The sequence below is a fragment of the Tyto alba genome, unplaced genomic scaffold (genome assembly GCF_018691265.1).
Source record: "Tyto alba isolate M040663 unplaced genomic scaffold, T.alba_DEE_v4.0 Super-Scaffold_28, whole genome shotgun sequence".
In the NCBI taxonomy this organism is placed as follows: Eukaryota; Metazoa; Chordata; class Aves; order Strigiformes; family Tytonidae; genus Tyto; species Tyto alba.
The window spans coordinates 3927252-3945494 of record NW_024881302.1 but is presented as its reverse complement, the minus strand read 5'-3'; the positions used below and the strand labels follow the sequence as shown (position 1 = coordinate 3945494).

Sequence of the window (18243 nt, the reverse complement as noted above, 5' to 3'; positions counted from 1 at the left end):
CCGCTGTACCGCGTGGCGGTGGGGATGGGGTTGGTTTTAATTCTTTCCAGCCTTGTCACGGGCCACCAGTTGAGGTCAGTGAGGACCACCAGTGGGCTGTGGGCTACGGGTTGGGAAACACTGGGCAACAGCACCCCTTTTTCCCATCACCTAAAGGAATCCCTAGAAGAAGTGGCGTCCCTGTGGCTGGCACATCCCCGTTCCCACCGAGGGCCCCATCTCTGCCGGGTGCCATGGGGTATCCTGGCCTTGCCTGGTGGGATTCAGTGCTGCAAAACCCTCGGAGGGGAGGATGAGGATGTGAATCCAACAAGGCAACAAAGCTGCTCCAAAAATCAAAGCGTGTTCCCCCCTTTTTTTTTCCGGCAGAGATCCTGTATTCATTGATTGTTGACATGACATATGTGGGTTGGAGAAAGGCAGCGGCGGCTTCTGGCAGGGGAGGAAGGGGCTGGGGGGGCCGGAGGGGCTCTGCAAGTCGAGATGCTGATTACCGGGGGCAGCAAATAGCTTGCAGCTGCCTCCGCTCAACGCGCTCTTTGTGGCGCTTTGCAGCCACTCTTTGGACGCAGCTATTTTTAATTTCCCCAAGCGCGCGCACAAAGCAAAGGGGGTGGGCGATGCTGCTGGCGTCCCCCCTTCCTGCCCCCTGCTCCCACCCTCTTCCCGGCCAGCTCTGCGCTTCCTGGCTTCCTCCCAGCCTCCAGGGAATGGGGGGAGCTGCACCCCCCTGTTTGATTATTTTTTGTTGTTGTTTTTTGTTTTTTTTTTTTTTTTTTTTGTGTATCTGCCTTGGGAGCCGGCCTCGGCTTCCCCCCACCCCACGCCAGTGTGCACGGGGAGCTGGGAAAATGCAGAAATAAATAAATACGCAATTAGGCAGGCATCCAGCCATGGCGGGGGGCGGGGAGGGGGGGGTGTGCTGCAAAAAAAGGGTTCTGGCCAAATTTTGGAATGCCTGAGAAAGCGGCTGGAGCCGTGGGCGAGCGTGGGGTTGTGGGCTTCCCACCGCTGCTGTCCTCCCGGTGAAGGGGCAGCTGTGGTCCCCGAGGAGGAGGAGGAAGGAGGGTGGCAGCTCCCAGCCTTGCTCTTGAGGGGGTTTCCCCCAACATCGGCATCTTGCAGAGTTGGGGATGAGGCTTGTTTGTGCTGGAGGTGTGATGAGAGCGGGAGGGCTCAGCCAGCCCTCGGCAAGCTCTTGCCACAGCTCAAGAGCAAAGTTTCCACGGTGTTTTTGGGGCTGAAAGCTGAGGTGTGCGCTCTGTTCAAGCAGCAACACGGTTTGGGGTTAATAAATTACTTATTTGCAGTCCTTGTTTCTCTGTTACAGAAAGCATTAGTGAATATTATATTTCTGGTTTATCCCGGACATGCATTATTCATCAGGTTTGGAGTCAGTAAAAGGGACTTTGTCAGGTTAAAACTTGCGTGGAGACAAGCCGAGGTCTTCAGAGAGGTTTTGTAAATGGCTTTTCTCAGGGTTACTGAATGCAGGGTTTTTGCAGAAGTCTTCCACCTTTTGTCTGCGCTGTTTTGAGGCACTTCTGGTGAAAAATGAGAATTCCCAGGCAGGTTTTATTATTGGTCTTGCTCATTGAGTTTTCATGAGCTGCAAGATACATAAGGTAGAAAAAAAATGCCAGCAAAATACTGCTTGTCCCTCATGCTGGACCAGGTAACAGGGTTTGAATGTGCTTTTGCTAATAGGTATTTTGTAAGACCTTTTTATTTTGCCCTGTCCCTTCAAAGCTACAGAAGAGACTCTTCCCTACCGTCACTGAAGTCCGACTGCGAGTGGGCAATGAGATAAAACAGCCAGTCAGTCTTGCTGAAAGTTAAAATTACCGTAGGTAAATCACGCGCACAGCAACTTAACGTTACCCTTCACCTCCTTCCCGCAGGATCCAGGAGCTGATTTGTCTGTGTGGATTAACGTGGCTTGCAGGCTGCCACTGGCTGTGGGCAGCCCGGCTCCTCTGCGACCTCTTCTGCTTTTAAGGGAGGGCAGGTCCCTGGGGCAGAGGTGCTGTGTGTGGGGCTTGGGCTGCTCCGGGGGGCCGGGGAGAGCTGGGGAAGGCTCCCACCTACCAGGGAGGGTTTTTTCCCCATATTTTCCCAGCACACACCCCAAGGCCATGCCTTGTCTCTGCTGCCATTGCACTCTTCTCTGTGGGGCTGCAGGAATGCCAAGCCGGGGGGGGGGGGGTCCCCGCTCTTGCACGCCCCGTGCCGCGGGTGCTGTGGCTCCAGGTGCTGTAGCTTTCCGTGATTTTATGGCCAAACAGTGCCCTGGGGATTTGCAGCGAGGCCGTGGGCTGCTCTCTTGCTGCAGCCCACGGTTGTCACCGCTCTCAGACCCCATACAGGGATGCTCGCAGCGTTTCCTTTGCCATGGGTGGCAGCGTCCCTGGGGAGGCGAGGCGGAGGGGACAGGGAACACAGATTGGTTTTAGACATGTCCCAGCAGCACCCTGAGCTTGCACGGGATTTCCACCCGTTGCGATGCTGCGGCTGGGGAGAAAGGGTGGGTTTTTGGATCGTGCCCAGCCTTGGCCCTTTCCTTCTCATTTCATCAGCCCTGCTGCAGCACGTCGATACAGTCACAGCACATCACCAGGGCACTGGGGAGCTACTGGGATATAATTAGGGTCTTGGTTCACTTTTCTGGCTGGTTTCCCATTAGGGGAGGGACAGCAAGGATTATGGACAGAGCAGATATGTGGAGGAAGGGGATGTTTGGCTTGCAAGGACAGTTAATGCCATGCACAGGCTGATGCTGGGGTATGAAGTCCCTTGTCCTAGGTGTGGGGGATGGAGAGACCTCCTTGGACTCATCCCCCTTGGGTGCACCAGCCCCAGACTGCTCTTCTCTGCTGGGGCCGAACGGTTGTTCCCAAAGGAGAGGTGGTGGGGAGTGCTCCAGGGAGCAGCTCATGGCTGTGAGCTTGCTCCTTTCCCTGAATTCCTCTGCCAGGGCAGGAGCCAGATGGGAGCAGTAGGTTTAGGGAGAAAACGCTGCTCCCCTGGGACATGGACATGGCTCTGGCAGCCTGGTGTGTTATTCCCAGCCTTTCTCCCTGGCCCTGGCAGGTGCTCAAAGTGCTTTTCCCATCCCGGGTGCCACTTGCCTTTGAACTTGGCAGCGCCTGCCCAGCCAGGACGGCTCTTTGCTTCTGTATCAGCACCTCCACCGCACATTGCACATGGCAGCAAAGCCCAGCTCGAGTAGTTGCTGGGTGGTCTCCTTGCTCTGCAACAGCCGTGTGTGCCTGTTGGGAGATTTTCTCCTTGGAACTGCCCTTCTTGGCCAAAAAGTCTCCCATTTTGTGCCGTTTGGTGGGATGGCCAATGGTCAAAGGTTGGAAGATGCTCTCCGGCCGCTGCTTCAGCTTTTGGGAAGGTCTGCAGAGTCCGAGCTTGTCTGGAAGCTGCTGGGAGCAACGCAGAGCAGGTATGGGGTTTTCTATAGGGGTGAGGCGTGGGGTGCACAATGTGGCTGCTGCTTGGTTGGCCAACCCAATGCAACCCAACCTCTTCTGCTTGGGTTGGCCCTCACACCTCCAACCGCAGAACCCCGAGCGCCCTGGGAGCCCGGCCACAACGTATTCCCAGCCCGGCAGGAAGCTCTGCAAAGCTCATAAGAGCAACGCTGGGTTGTAATGAGATTTCCAGGCTAACTTGGCTGGATTCAGGAACTTCCAGTGAAGCGTATTTGCCTGTGGGAGTTGCCTGAGCCTCCGGTGGATCTGGTGCTGCTAATCCCCAGGGTTGTCCTCACCTTATTTGTAGTCGTTGAGTGGTGGTGCAAGATGCTGTATTGACCGTCCTCGGAGCTGAAGGTGGGAGCTTGGGAGAAACCCCACAGAAGATACAGGGCATGGGATGTAACAGGCATCTGCTTTGCTGCAGCTGGACTGGAGTCCGCTATTTCCCTGCAGAAGGGAGAGCAGGCGGGCCCAGGGTGACCTGTGTACGCGCAGTGGGGTGAGAAGAACGTTGACCACAAAGAAATTGCCTTTACCCACTGTAAAGCAAAATCTGCTGAGCAAATTTTCACTTCAGCCAAGTCCAAAAGAAGCCAAACTGGGGAGAAACCGCAGCCGTGGCCCTGCTGTACAGCATTGGGGCAGCTGGTTGGATTGCGTGGGTCTAACGCCGTGTTTTGTGAGAGTCTTCAGCAGAGCTTTGCTGAGAGGCTTCTGCTGACCTTGTCCATTGCAAGGTGGTGCCTTCCTTCTTTTATTTTGGTGTTGTAGTGAAAAAAACCAAAAATGTCTAGTTCATATGGAAATGAAAGTTTTTTCTTTTCTTCTACTGAGACATCAGGAAGTGTCTTGCCATTTAATTTACTCTTTTATTGTGGGAAGCACTTGCCATTTTTCACCTTGCTCTGTGTGCAGTTCATGTTTCTTCTTGGGCTGACATAATGCAGGGCCTGAATTATCCAGAGCTCAAGAGGACAGCTGTCAGAGGAGGCTTCACACAGCTATGACAGTGCTAATGGCTTGGTTTGTTGTTGTGTTTTTGCTGTGATTTCTCTCCTCAGGTGTGTTTATAGGAGAGGTTGTGGGATAACTGGAGAACAGGAGACCTGTCCCTCCTTCCCCTCTAGGCTGGAGGGGAGATGAATTCACTTAGGGAGGTACAGAGCTTTGATTGACTTAATTTGTTGCTTTATTTGGATGGATCTTTACCTTGGCCGTGTCCATCTTTGATGGTTCAAAGACAACAAAAGCAGCAGCTCCTTCCACAGCCCTTTCTCTCCTCCCAGATTTCTAGTCTTGATCTTCCCGAGTGTCTCCACATGTTCTGATTTTGGGTGCCACATGCAGCAGGGTGGCCTCATACAGCTCAGCCGGTGCCCGGTTTCTGTGCACTCTGCAGCACACTTCCATGCTACAAGGGTGGTAGCACCTTGGGTGGCCCTTGACTGTGGTGGAAGTTGCCCCTAGGTTGGAGCAGTGCTGAATAGAAGACCTTGGGATGAATTCCAGCAGCACTTGGTGCTATAAATAACATTGAAGCCCACATCAACTGCAGTTATTTTCCCACTTTGCAAGAAGACTGGCTTCAAAGTTGTGCAGCGAGGGAGCTTTGCCCTGGGTTCATTTCCTAAGGTTTTTCCCAAGGTGTGAAGCCCTTTTCACTTCAGCGTCTTCCGCACGTTTCTGTAGCTGCCGTAAGGATCCTGAGCAAGGGTGTTGCCCCTTTTGCCAGTTTTTCCACCCAACTGTAGGCTCAAAAGCAAAAGGTCTCTGGAGAGTCAGTGCAGCAGCCCCAGCCCTGGTGTGACTAGTTAGTGAAGCGTGCCCGGGCTGTTGGGCAGAGCCTGCCCCAGTTCAGCCTCAGCTCACCGACACAGCCAACACCTGGGCAGATGCTCAGGCTATTTCCCTCACCCCCGTGAGCAGAAATCCAGGTCTAGCTGAGGTTGAACAAGGCTTGGGTGGTTGGCCAACACAGGTGGAGATCACCCTGCCTCCATCCAAGCTTTCCACCTCCTGGGCTGTCTCCAAAATTAGCATCGCTCTGTCTGTGACCATCAGTGTGCGGGTGACCTTACGGATTCTGCTACAGGGATGTGGCTTCTGATGTTTTGGTGAAGCCTTTTGCTCCTGGGGAGGGACGTGAGAGCCAGCATGCACAGAGGTGGTGGTGAGCCTGCGCGTGTGTGGGTGGCAGCGCCGTGCAGGGACCACCTGGGACTTGCCTTCTACACTGAGGGGGTGGAGAATAAAGTTGACAAGGCCAATTTGGAGCAGCGTAATTTAAAATTCAAATATCGAGATGCAAACGAAGCCCTCCTTTCCTTCCCACCCCCAAACGACTGCATTTCCTTCTCCAGGCAACTTGCCTGCCATGGTCCCTGCACCAAGCTCCGGTCCCTCACCGCGTGTACTGTCCCAGTGCGTGGTCTCGCCAAACTTTTGCCATCAGGCTGATTACCATGACAACTTGCTTGAATGATACGGATATTTGCTTCCCCTTTGGCTGGGTAGCTGTTGTGCCTGCGCGTCAGGGAGCGGGGAAGGTGCCACGCTGGCAGCTGTGAGCAGATGGGGTCGGATCCGTTATCATGTATTCCTCCCAGCCCCCTTCTAGGAGGGGAGGAGGACATTTTGCATTTTAAATGCATTTAAATCCCGGAGAGCAAGAGGAAAGAATAACTCTTGGGTTTGCAGGGCTGCAAGATGGTGCCTTCAGCGTGATGGGTCTGGAAAGTGCCTGTGCAATGCTGAGCTTCTGTTTTGGTCCCCAAAGATCTGGGATAGGTAGAGTGGCTGCTTCAAGCTCTTTGTGCAGTGATGGGCTGGGGGCTTGGAACAGCCCTTCAACCCCCATCCTGGTAGGACCTTGCTCTTGTTCCCATCGCGGTGCTGATGTTCTCTGCATCTTCTGTCCCTCTTCCCCTCCAACAGCGTTGGATGTGGAGCATGCGTGCACATGGGTGCAAGCTCCCCAGAAGGGCTCCCTGGATTTGGGGATGCTGCCAAGGACCCAGAGGGTTGGACCCCAGCGCCAAGGGAGGTTTCACCCACTCGGTGTGACCACCACCGGGTTTGCTGACCCTCCCTGCCCGATGTGGGCGGTTGTGTCAGGACAGGATCCGTCGTGCAGGGACCCCTCAGAGGCCGTCCAGCAAGAAAGAGGTTAACAGGAAGAAGGCAGGCTAGGAGCTGGCTGCCAGCTCCCGACCCCGCTTTGGGGTGGGGAGCAGCTGGGAGCTGCAAGAGCGGCGCGAAAATCGCCATATAAGGCCAAGATGAGCCGGCTTCAGCCTCCTGCGCAGCCCCGGCCGGGCTCGCTCCGCTCCAGCACACGCTCCCCGGATGGGCACCCGTGGGGACGGGGCTGCGGGTGGGATGCGTGGCCCCAAATTTGCTGCCTGGGCCTCACCCCGGGAAGGGGTTGCTGCTCATGCCTTGCTGAGATGGCACTGGGTGGGAGAGGAGCCCCAGGGTGCTCGGAGGCAGCTCGAGGTCTCGCTCAGTGTTTAGACTCACTGTCTATGGACATAAACACCGACTCTGCTTAAAAGTGGCCCCTGGCTGAACTCTCCTGCCCAGACCCTGTGCTTCACCCTCTCCCCAAACTGTTCCCGGGGAAGAAAATTCCTTCCCCCTGGTGAAAGTGGAGCTGATGTTTTATCTCCTGGTAGCGGCTCGGGAAAGCTCTGCAGAGGCCCGGCATGCAGCAACGGGTGTGCATAGGGCTTGCTAACCCATCCTCTAAGCCCACCTCCCCGAACCAGTTCCTTGGGATGGATAACGTGGGGCTGTGGGGAGCTCCTCCAGCAAAACAGATTTCAGGAGCTGGCTGTCAGCGCCTGTGATGAACAAGCAGGGGCCAACGGTGGGGAAATGTGTGATGGGGCTGGAGAAAGTGTTACGGCCTTTATCCGTCCAGGAGTTTCTGTGCTGTGGGCTGCACACCGGGGCCGGTGTCCTGTCCCCTCCTCGCGCTGGTGCGGGGTGGCTGGTGGTGGCACCACGAGCCAGGTTTGGTGCCGGTGCAGAGCCCCACTGGCACATGCCAAGCAGAGAACTGCTTGTGCCTCCCATCTGTGAAAGAGAGCAATGGCTTGTGGCTGGCTGAAGAGTCCAAGCAGCAATGAGATCTGGGGGCATCTTCCCCAGTTTCTTGCACAGGGGCACGAGGTGAGCACGCAAAAGTGTGGGGGGATCTATGTTGTTTGATACCTCTGTTGCATTCCCTTGCCCACGGTAAAAAAACCTGCTTTTTGATTGCCTGGTGCACAGCCAGAGCAAGCTGGAGGTTTCCCAGTGGCTTCACCGAGCAGTAGCTGCTGATAGGGGAAGGCTGCAGGTGGGAAAGGTGTGCTCAGGTGACCAAGAAAAGATACCTGCCTTCTGCTTGGATGGCACGGAGAGAGCAGAGAGCTGCCGTGGGGATGGGGGAGAGCTCCTGCTTGCAGGGAGGTATGGGATGGAGAAGCACAACCTTCTGCTCCCCTTTGAGGGGTGACTGCTCCAGTCCATTCTTTTGCAGAGCCCGCAGAGGTCGTTTTCAAGAGCCTTTGTCTAATTTAATAAATCCAGGATGCTCAGCCTGTTAGATGATCTATAAGTGTAATAAAATCTGCCCGCCGCAGAGCTCTGGTCGCGTTGTGGCCATATCAATAGCCTTGTGCCTAGTGGCAGGAAGCCTAAAAAGCTCATTAAAGCCCTGCTGCTGTGCCAGCCCGGCTCGCCCGGCGCCTGGGCAGCTCGGGGTGCACCACGGCCCCCCCCTCAACACCGGCAGGCTGAGCACCCCAGCAGCAGCACCCAGCCGAGCTGGACCCAGTGGGTGCACGGTGCACCCCCAGCTGGGATTTAGGGAGGCCGTGCAGAGCCTCGTACAGCCAAAAAGGGAGCTCTGTGAGACTTTTCAAGGAGTTTGGTGGTTTCTTGCTGATGGCTTTCAGGTGGGAATGGTGGAGGTGGTGCTGGGGTGGGCTCCCTGTGCCACGAGCTGCCTGTCCAAGCTGTTTTGCTGCCCTTGCCCAAGGCATGGTTGTCTCCAATGTTGCTCTGGCGCCAGTGACAACAGGGCAGCGGGGTCTTGCTCTCTCTCACGCTGCAGCCCAGCCAAGATCCCGCTTGCATCCCACCTCGAGCACCACAATCAGCCGAACCTGGGCACTGGGGGTGGGTGAAGCTTTTAGCAAACACAGCAGCTGCCTTTGCAGAGTACTCGAGAGGGCTGCGAATGAGCGGCGCGCTCGGCGGCAGCCACCCTCATGAATATTTTAGCTCGGAGAATTAACATTTGTCAAGAAGCATTTATGGAGGCAGCATGGATGTCTCTTCCCCAGGCACTGCGGGCTCGCTGCTGCTCTGGAGAGCCAGGGAGCCAAGACAGAGCCAGCCAGAGCCCGAGCCCTTCCCATGCACCATCACAGTGGAGCGGGATGGCAGAGTCACGATCTCCCCCCTGGGACAGCCAGGCCCTGGTGCCAAGGCAACCACCCCGCCATGCAAGATAGACAAATGGTTGTGGGTTTGTTTTTTTTTTTTTTTTTTTTTTTTTTTTTCCTTCCCCTCCTGGTTCTTGGCAGAAAGTAAAATGTCCCTTTTGTTTGGTTTCCTCCTCCCCCTGCCCCATCGCCTTTCTTTAAAGGTTGTGTTCCAGATTTCATCAACCCACGTTGTGTAATAGCCCTGGAGAACGGCGTGGGCATTGGCCGTGTCCCACGGAGGCTGTGGCAGAACCGCTCCTCAGGAGCTTGACCGTGGGGTTACCTGCTCAGAAAACATCTTGTGTACAGTTGCTGAGTGAAGCTCCATTGTATTTTGGATCGAGCTCCTATGATGAACACGTGTTAGAAGTGATGGGGAAGGTACTTGGAGAAAATTTTTGAACTTAAATAGTCCTGTATTTCTACCTCAGCCCGGCAAAACTGTATGAAAATGAGGGACTCTTGCAGATAAACCCTGTTGATTTACAGCATCAGCCCCTGTGCCTGGGAGTTCATTGCCCATGGAGCATCCAGCACTGTGCATCCTCCCGCCGCAGCACTGGGTCTCCCCAGTAATGCCCTGCTTGGGATTTCTTCCTTTGGGCTTATAAGAGCTCCCCATTTTTTCTTTCCCTCCTTTCCACTCTCCACAGTGGGGGCTGCTGCAGTTGCTGGGCTTTGAATCCTAAGAGCATGTATCTGAAATTTCCTGCATCTCATCTGCAGGCTGCTGGGGTTGTAGATGTAGAGAGCACGGTGTGACTCACGTCCTGGGCACCCAGGAAGGGAGAGGAGGAGGAGGAGAATGTGCTATAGGCTTTGTGTAGTATGGAGGGGAGGACACGCTGCGAGCACGTGTGTGTGTGTAAATATGGATCTGTCATACCAGAGGGAAACAGCAACGCGATTGTTTCTTGGCTCCGGTTCCTCTGCTGATACTGGCAGCGTGGAGAGCTGTAGCTGCTCGTACGGTGAGGGTGCTGCCTTCCCTGCGCCGGCAATTGGCAAAGTCCTCTCTGCTCACCGGGCTGGAGGTGGCTGGTGGCACCGAGGAGAGCTGCTGCTTGTCATGGTGCCTGTCATGGTGTCCTTTGCTGGTGCACCCTGCTGTGCTTTCGCTCCTCCTCCCCCCAGTTAAAAGACACAGTCAGGCGCCAGATCCAGTCGCAGGGAAGCTGTGTGCTCCATCCCATTGCCAGCAGCACGGGAAATGGCAAAGGGCAAGGCCAGCGCCTGGGGATGGGGCTGTCCCCGAGGCGGGGACTGGCAGAAGCTGGCAGCTGGAGCCGGAGCTGAGCCTGAGTGTCCACTCCTGCCTCACCCGGACACGAAGCCGCCCCGGGGTCCGATACTGGATTTGACGTTGTATCAAAGCATCTGTTCTTCAAAGGGCTGGTTGAAGTCCCAGCCTTGTTATTGTTTTGGCGTCTCTGCAATATAACACCTCCCTGCTTTTGCATTTATTTATTCCCTTCCAATTGCTGGAGCCACGCTATCCTCACCTGGCCTGGGACCAGCCTGAGGACCAGCTCTGCTCATCCTTCCCTGGGGATGCCAGCCCTGAGAAAACCTCCAGCGCACAAATGGGTGGGGAATGGGTCCATGTGTCCTTGTGCCCTGCTGCAGAGCTTCTCCCATCTCCCCTGCTCCCACACCACCGCCCCGCAGCTTTGGCACGCAAGGGCTGTCCCCGTTGTCCCTCGGGAGAGCAGCCGTGTGCCATTTCCAGCTCCTCCGCCGGGGATCCCCGGCTGGTTCCGAGGCGCTCCCGGGGTGCAGTGCTGCCCGAGACCCATCCCTTTCCTCGGTGGAGTTTGCGTGTGTGTGTGTGTGTGTATGTGCGCGTGCATTTCCACCTGGCACCATTTGCATTTTCCTTTGCTTCAAGGTGACTGCGCTGCCTCCGAGGAAGGAAATAAATGGTGTAAAGAATTTACATCCCGAGCGAGTGAGGCTGCTGGTCCGTCAGGTTTCATCTGCTGCCAGGAGGTGTGGGGGTGCAGGGGAGTTGCCGTGGGGTGGAAGGTTCATCTCTGGTGCCCGTCCTGTCCCTGGCCACAGATGCAAAAGGCGTCTGTCCCAGCTTTGCTGGCAGTCCCTCTCCTGGCCTCCCGGCTCGGAGGCACGCTGGTGGATGGGGACCCATGCGTTGGGCCGTGCGAGATGCCGATGTTCACCCTCTCAAGGAAGGGTGCACGGCAAAACCACTTCACAGGGCCAGCCTGGCCGTGGCGGGGGCCCCAAACCGGCTCCTCCGCTCCGGGCACACTTGGGTCGGGGCTGGGTGTGAGCAGCGGGGGAAGCCGCCCTGAACGCTGCCGTGGGGTTAAAGAGGGAGGAGAGCAGGCGGGTTTCGCAGGGAGCCATCTCCTCCTCTCCTGTGCCAACTCCCGGTGCCTGTGGCGAGAGGGACTGAGTGGCCCAGGGTCCTCGTGAGGGACTGGGGCTTCCTCCTGGAGCCACCCTCATCCTCTTTTTTCTCCCTCCTGGTTGCATTCCCTGGTGCAAAAATGCACTGGGTTGGGAAGGGGATCAGACCCAGACCTTACAGTCCTGGAGGCCTTGGCTGTGCCGAAGGCCAGCAAGACAAAAACGTTTCTAAGACTCCACTTAGAGCAGGAGAAAGTTTTTCCGTTGGGTTTTTATAGCTCCCGGAAAGCAGGGTTTTATTTTTGTTGTCTAAGACAAAAAATCCTCTTAGGAGCCGACTACCCACAGTGGTGCAGGGTGGGCAGTTGTGTGTGTGCTGTGCCGGGGGTCTGGGCTTGGATTGCTTTCCCTCCCTCCCTCCCTCCCTCCCTCCCTCCCTCCCTCCCTCCCTCCCTCCCTCCCTCCCTCCCTCCTGTGGGCTCTGTGGATGTTTCCACAAAGGAAAAGAGGAGATGTTGGTGTCCCTGATGTATGATCGGTCCCATTCGTGTGCCCATGCTGGGCACCAATGCTGCAGCACGGGTGATGGCACCATGCCACCTTTGGGCTGGCAGAGAATGCTCCTGCCAGGGGACACAGCTGCAGGGAAAGCCCTTTTTCTGGGGAAGGGGGCTATTTTCCACAACCTGCAGATGGGTAAACTGGGGCCCTCGCGTGGCTGATCTGAATTTCTTGGGGTCATAGGCTGGGGCCATTGAGCTCTCCTCAATCGCCCCTTTTTTGCATGGCGCAGGCTGCTTTTGGAGGGGTTTTACTGGCAGGGGAGCTGGTTGCCATGGTAAAAACCTTAACAGCATCTGCCAAAAATCCATCTCCCTGTTGTCGCAGCCATCTGGAGTGCACAAGGAGGCTTTAGGGGGGTCCAAGGAGGTGGTCAGAGGCTGCTTTGGGTGCTCCTTCAGTGCTGTTGGCAGCTCGGAGGGGTCCCCCTGCCTGGTTGTTTATACCCCAGGTGCAGGTTCATGCGGGGATGTGGGGGGGACCCCAGTGTCACCAAGCCTGGTGGGGCACAGGCAGGCTGGGGATGGGGGAGAGATGGCATTGCTGTTCAGGGCGGGAGGGCTGCGGGCACCATGCCCCGGGTGGCTGCGCTGTAATCGGATGAGCCGGCGCCGCTCCAGATGGACTTGTCAGCTCTCGTCAGTGCTGACACCCCTCTGGGACCTTCCGTGTCCCCTCGGACCGGGGTGGGGGGTGGCCACCTCCTGTCCCACTCCACTGTGTCTGCTGACCTCGCTGGCAAACTCCATGATGTGTTGACTTTAGTGGGAAAAACATGGTGTCTGTCTGTCTGTAGTGCCTGAGCCATCCTGCGCTGAGGGCAGTGGGGCTTTGCTGCTTTGCCACCCCCTGTCCCCAGGTGCCACCCCACCACCCCAGATGGTTTGCAGCTACAAACCCAAAGTGCCTTCCCTTGGTGGGCAGCCATCCTTTCCCTGGACGTTTGGCATAGGAGTGTCTTTCTGGCAGCAGTGAACTGGGCTGGGCTGGACTGGGCTAGCAGGAGTCGTGCCTGTTGGTCTGTCTCCCCAAATGTGTGTCACAGGGCTTTGCTGTGTGCCAGCACGGTGCACGGGTGGGTCTGGGCATTTGTGGGGCACAGCATCTTGGTGTGTAGGATCCTGGTGACCACCAGGAGACGTTTTAGGGCTCAAGTCTGCACTCCTCTCCTTAAACGTTACTCCTTTCTCCTTCCCCTCGCAGCCGACAACCCTCCCGCAGGGCACCATCAACATGAACCAGTGCACGGATGTGGTGGATGGGGAGAGCCGGACAGGGCAGAAATTCTCCTTGTGCATCCTGACACCGGAGAAGGAGCACTTCATCCGGGCCGAGAACAAGGAGATCATCAGCGGGTGAGTGCAGGTCTGGGGCTGAGCTGCTGCGGGGCTCTTCCCTTAACCAAGAGGAAGAGGAGGGTGGGTAGGACCTTACCCAAGGCCAGGTGCTGTGGCAGTGCGTACCCAAGGCTGATCCCTGAGTGACGATCACAGCCTGCTGCAGGGACAGTCCTGGGAGCTGCTGCCTCGCTGTCAGCTCTGGTCTTCTCCACCTTTTTGGTAAGGATGGAGTTTCTTTCCCCTTCCCTGCTCCCCTGCTTGGCAGACCCCTGCCATCACCTGGTGCTCTGCAGCAAAGCGGGGGCCTGAGCACCCCCAAAGCCACCAGATTTATGGTGTGAGTGTGATCACTGACTTCAGCAGTGGATGATTTAAGTCCTTCCTCCACACATAGTGCACCGGCTCAACCGTGCCGGGCTGAAGCCTGAGGCTTCCCACCGTGCTGGACACGTTTCAGAGCCAGTGCTCAAGTAAGCTCAACCTCTGCCAGGAGCCTTGGCAAGGCCCTGGAGCTGAGATGCTCCTGAGTCACTTGTTACTTAGGAAAGCCACTGTTTTCAGGCCAGTTTTGTCGTCTGCCGTTGGGCAATATCCTGCTCCCTGCTGCAGAACAAGACTCCCAGGGGCCTTCACCCCCGGGAGCGAGCTGAGTTACTGTGGAGTGTTTGTGGGATGCTCAGAGGGTGCATCTGATGCTGAGGTGCTCCAGGGCTGGCCATGACAGCTTCAGCTCCAGCAGAAAGCAGCTATTTACTGGCTGGGGGAAGAAGCTTGGCTGCAGGATGAACACCAGGACGGGGCTGGAGCTGATGGGTGCTGGAGTGACCCCACGGTGCTTTTAGGACAACATCTGATCAGCCCACTGGCATAGGTCCTGTCCCCACACCAGCATCAGGTCCCGTGGTCGTGGGGCTGGCGTGTCTGACCCCAAGCACCAAAGCCCTGTAGTCCTTGTCCATCCCTGAGCAGACGTGGCCTCCTGGGGCTGTGTCCCCATTCAGACTCGCCTTCTCAGCACCCATTTTGCTCTGCTCGCTCGCTGCAGGCAGGCTGGCAAGGGGGACGGATGCAACCCACCCCCCTGGTCCCAGTGGAGCATCTGACCTCCAAGGACGATCAAAATATCCCTCAGAGGAGCGCCTGCCACCGGGATGCAGTTGCTTGGCAACGCTGAAGGATTACACCACTAAAATGAGCAAATCACAGTAGATTTCCTGACTCCAGGTGTTGGATGGTGACCTAGAAACATCCTCGTCCGTTGCTCACATGCCGGCTTGGGTTGGAGCTGGTGCTGGGGAGAGCCGAGCTGCCAGCACGCAGCAACAGGCTGAGACGCTGCTGCTGCTCACCTGCAAGCATTTCCCACATGGGATGTCTGGAGCTTGGTGCCTCCCTCTTAAAATTTGTTGACATTTGAAACTAGAGCAGAAAGTTGAAGGGATGAAGCACTCACTCTTTTCCACTCTTCCTGAGGCACAGTGTCTCCTGCTTGTCCGAGACCCTGCAGCAGCAGAGTCAGAGCTTTCTGTTGAGATGATTTCTATTTCCAGGCATTTTCTTTGGTTGTGACTCCCCCCATTTTGGTAAATACTGGTTGAAATAGTCATTTTTCTACCAAGAGCTTGGTGGTTTTGATCAGATACATGTTCTGACGCGTTGAAACTTCCCTGCTCTGCTGAGATGGGTGTGTGTGGGTGATTCTTCCTCCGTCCACTGCCTCGGGCTGGCAGACCCATCCTCCCGTGTCACGGCCACCCCCCCGGCCCCGTTTGCAGCAGTGGGGTGCAGCAGCTGCAGAGCCGGGGTGCAGAGACACGGGGGAATTGTGGTATGGGGGAGTCGGCTCCTCTCCTCCAGCCGAGGCAGGAGCAATGGCTGCACCCCAAAACACGGCCATGCCCTGCTCTCTCCTCCCTCTCCCCACACTCAGGTTCGCAGCTCAGCCTTTTGTTGCCGGTCCTGCCAGCCACGCGGGAGGGAGAGACATTGCAGAGCAAGGTGGGGCTGATTTATTGTTCATTGGCCCAGCACTGGATTTTGAAGCAGTGCGTTTGCTTCTGACTGCAAGCATTAATCATCCCAAAACAGTCCCACTCTGGGTCCGAGCCAAGCGGGTTTCATTTGCAGTTGCAGCACGACAGGAAGATTTCCCCAGCCAGAGGAGAATTTGTTTTACGTTTGTTGCATGCTTCTGGCATTTATTGCTTAACCAAAACCCACTTGATGTGGTCATCTCAAAACGCTTTACAGCAGCAGCAGCGTGCGAAGTGGGGGGAACAGGAGAGGGAAGCAGGGACATCTAAAGCAGGAATGTTTTCCAGCGGTCCGTGGATCTCTGTGGAGTTTGCAGAGAAGCAGGGGCAGGTCATCAGGCTGCAGTGGGAGGGCTTGGGAGGGTCCCCCAAACAAGGGACTTATGCAGGGGATGGACTTCTCAATGCCAAGTTCACACTGCTCTTTCTTAGACAAAAGTGCTTTGTGTGGAGTGTACGGGCCTTGGCTTCGTTGAAGGAGGAATGTCCTGCTGGAGGCTCTGACCCACTCGATGGTCTTTCAGGATCCTCAGATCATTGTCCCGTGTCAGCCTTGGCCGTGGCCTCGCTCTTGTAGTGAGTGGGGTTTGAGCCAAAGCACCCTGGGTTAATTCCTCCTCCCCTCCTGTCCTGCCTCATTTTCCCTCCAGGAGCTGGTTGGCATGATTTCTGGTTACTGTTTACCACGCTGAGCCTGACCAGGTTGGAGAAGCTGAGCTCCTCTGTGTGCCCAGCTCCAGCTTGGGGTTGTGTTTACGGTCAAGTCACAAACCCCGGAGGGCTGGGGTTAGGGGTGAAATGTGGCTGCTCTATCTCTGGAGCTTGCAGGCAGCCTGCCCCGGGCCTGGGATGGGGCAGTGTCTCCCCGTGGAGGGGAACAGCCTTGGGGTCCGCAGCCTGTGGGAAGCTGCGTTGCACCCCACGGAGTGCGAGCGTCATTCCTGTCCCTGCGCGCTGCCCTTTGGCACAGACCTCCTCACCTTTTGTTTTTCTCTGCCTGCAGGTGGCTGGAGATGCTGATAGTCTATCCGAGGACAAACAAGCAGAATCAGAAGAAGAAGAGGAAGGTAGAGCCCCCGACTCCCCAGGTAACCCCAGGGGGACACACACTGTTGCTCAGTCCCTCGCCTCCCTCTCAGGGCTGTGGCATTGCTCAGCTCCTGGGGACAGTCCCCCCCAAACCAGCCACACCAGCAGGCTGCCAGCCCTCTGATGCTGCCTGCGTAGAGGGTGAGAGCCAGGGTGAGCCCAGGCAGCAGGACGGCGTGAATTAATTTCTGGTCATCACTTCCCAGAGTCACACACCGCTGCTGTTTCTCTCCTGGCTGCTTTGGGGCCATGTTTCACCCCCTCCCCGGGTCCTGTTTTGTGGCACCAGCCCCGCACACGCTGTCCCGGGAGCGGCTGCAAAGCCATGTGCTCCCCGTGGGGGACCGGGGAGAGGTGCTGGCTGTTCGTGGGCCGTTTCGGTAGAAACAAGATGAAATTCCATCGGGCTCCGGTTACCCCCTTTGAGATGACCCCAGAGATAATGGGAATGAAAGGAAAATACTAAAGGCCAGGGCCAGGCTGGGAGCTCCGGGGGCCGGAGCTGGGCTCTCCAGGGACCCGGTGGTGGCTTCGTGCTCATTTTGACTATAAATGGTAAAAAGCGGGGCCGGCCGTGACTCACTCGTTCCTGCCAGGCTCCCACGTGGCCGGAGTGGGGGAGAATCCCACAGATGGGGAACGTGACCCCGAGGCCACCCTCGTCCCTCGCCGGGGCTGAGAACAGCCGCGTCCCTGAGGCTGCCTGACCTCCCGGCGCGCGTCCCACCGCTGCGGGGGTCTGGCTGGGAGGGCTCCTCCGGCCGAGCCGGGTTGTGGCACTGCGGGGGGGGCTGAAAACAGCATCGGGGCTTCTCTGAGCCCCAGTTCTCAGGTCTCCTTCGACGAATTCCTCAGGATGGTCCTGATACAAACCAGGCCATGGGTAGGTGTTGTAGGATGTTTGTTAGAGTCAAGCTTCCACCACTCCACTGGATAAAGAGGTTCTGGGCAATGGGGGGAAAAAAAAACTGGGGGGGAAGATGATGATTTTTTTGCATGCCAAGCTGGAAGTCTGAGCCACCCCCTGCCAAGGGCTGGAGTCGTCACAGCCCCTCGAGTGCTGGCTCCAGTGATGCTTCAGGAAAGAGGCCTCTTCCCTCCATGGCCAAGAGCTGATGTGTTACGAGTTGCCCATTTTTGAGCCCCAGGGAGGGGGTTTCTGCGTTCGTGGCACCCCAGCGAGCTCGTGCAGCAGGGCAGGGATGCTCACCCCATCCCTGGTGCAACGCTAAACCCAGGCTGGGTTCAGGAAGGGGACAGGGTGGAGAGGAGAAGGGGCACAGAGCCAGAAAAACATCATTCTGGGTTACATTTCATCGCCATGGAAACTTCTTGGAAACAGTACAGGATCAGAGCTCCTGAGCACCAAATAAGGGAAGCGGCTGTGGGAAGGATGCTGGCTCCCTGTGGGCAGATGGGCTCCCCAGGTGCTTGGGGATGGGGTGAGCGTGGAGCCTGGTGGCACTTTTCCCCGCCTTGGCTTGGGGTGGTCCGTCCCAAGCACCATCCCGCTTGCTACCCTCCTTCCACCATCTCCATCCCATCACTCCCAGCCCCACGGTGCTGGAAAGAGATTCAAATTCACTCCTGCAAAGCCAACCTCTGCATGGGACCCACCACCAGATGGATGCTGTGATGTCAAGCGCTCACAAGCAACTTCCAAAAGCAGAAGCGAAACACAAGAATCATCTTTCCAGCATCTTCCAAATCATGCAGATGCAGGCGGACGGTCTGGGAAAGGAGAGGGGATGCTGGGAAGAAAATCAGCACCAAATCCTCCTCTGTGAAATGGCTTCTCCTGACGCTGGCTGCCGCTCAGCTTGCTCTCCGTGTGCCGGCGGAGAAAGCCTGATTTCTTTCTAAAGACAGCCGCCCACTAATCCAGCAG

General features: G+C 56.7%; 1 protein-coding gene across 7 annotated transcripts in view; it reads left to right on the top strand.

Annotated features, from left to right (window-relative positions):
• LOC104359515 (myosin phosphatase Rho interacting protein) overlaps positions 1-18243 on the top strand; it is an 81848-nt gene that overhangs the window by 22709 nt on the left and 40896 nt on the right. For all 7 annotated transcript variants that reach the window (XM_042798788.1, XM_042798786.1, XM_042798785.1 and 4 more), the window contains exons 4-5: positions 13097-13248; positions 16270-16354. In XM_042798788.1, coding sequence (XP_042654722.1) covers positions 13097-13248; positions 16270-16354 — 237 coding nt within the window. The remainder of the gene's footprint in view (positions 1-13096; positions 13249-16269; positions 16355-18243) is intronic.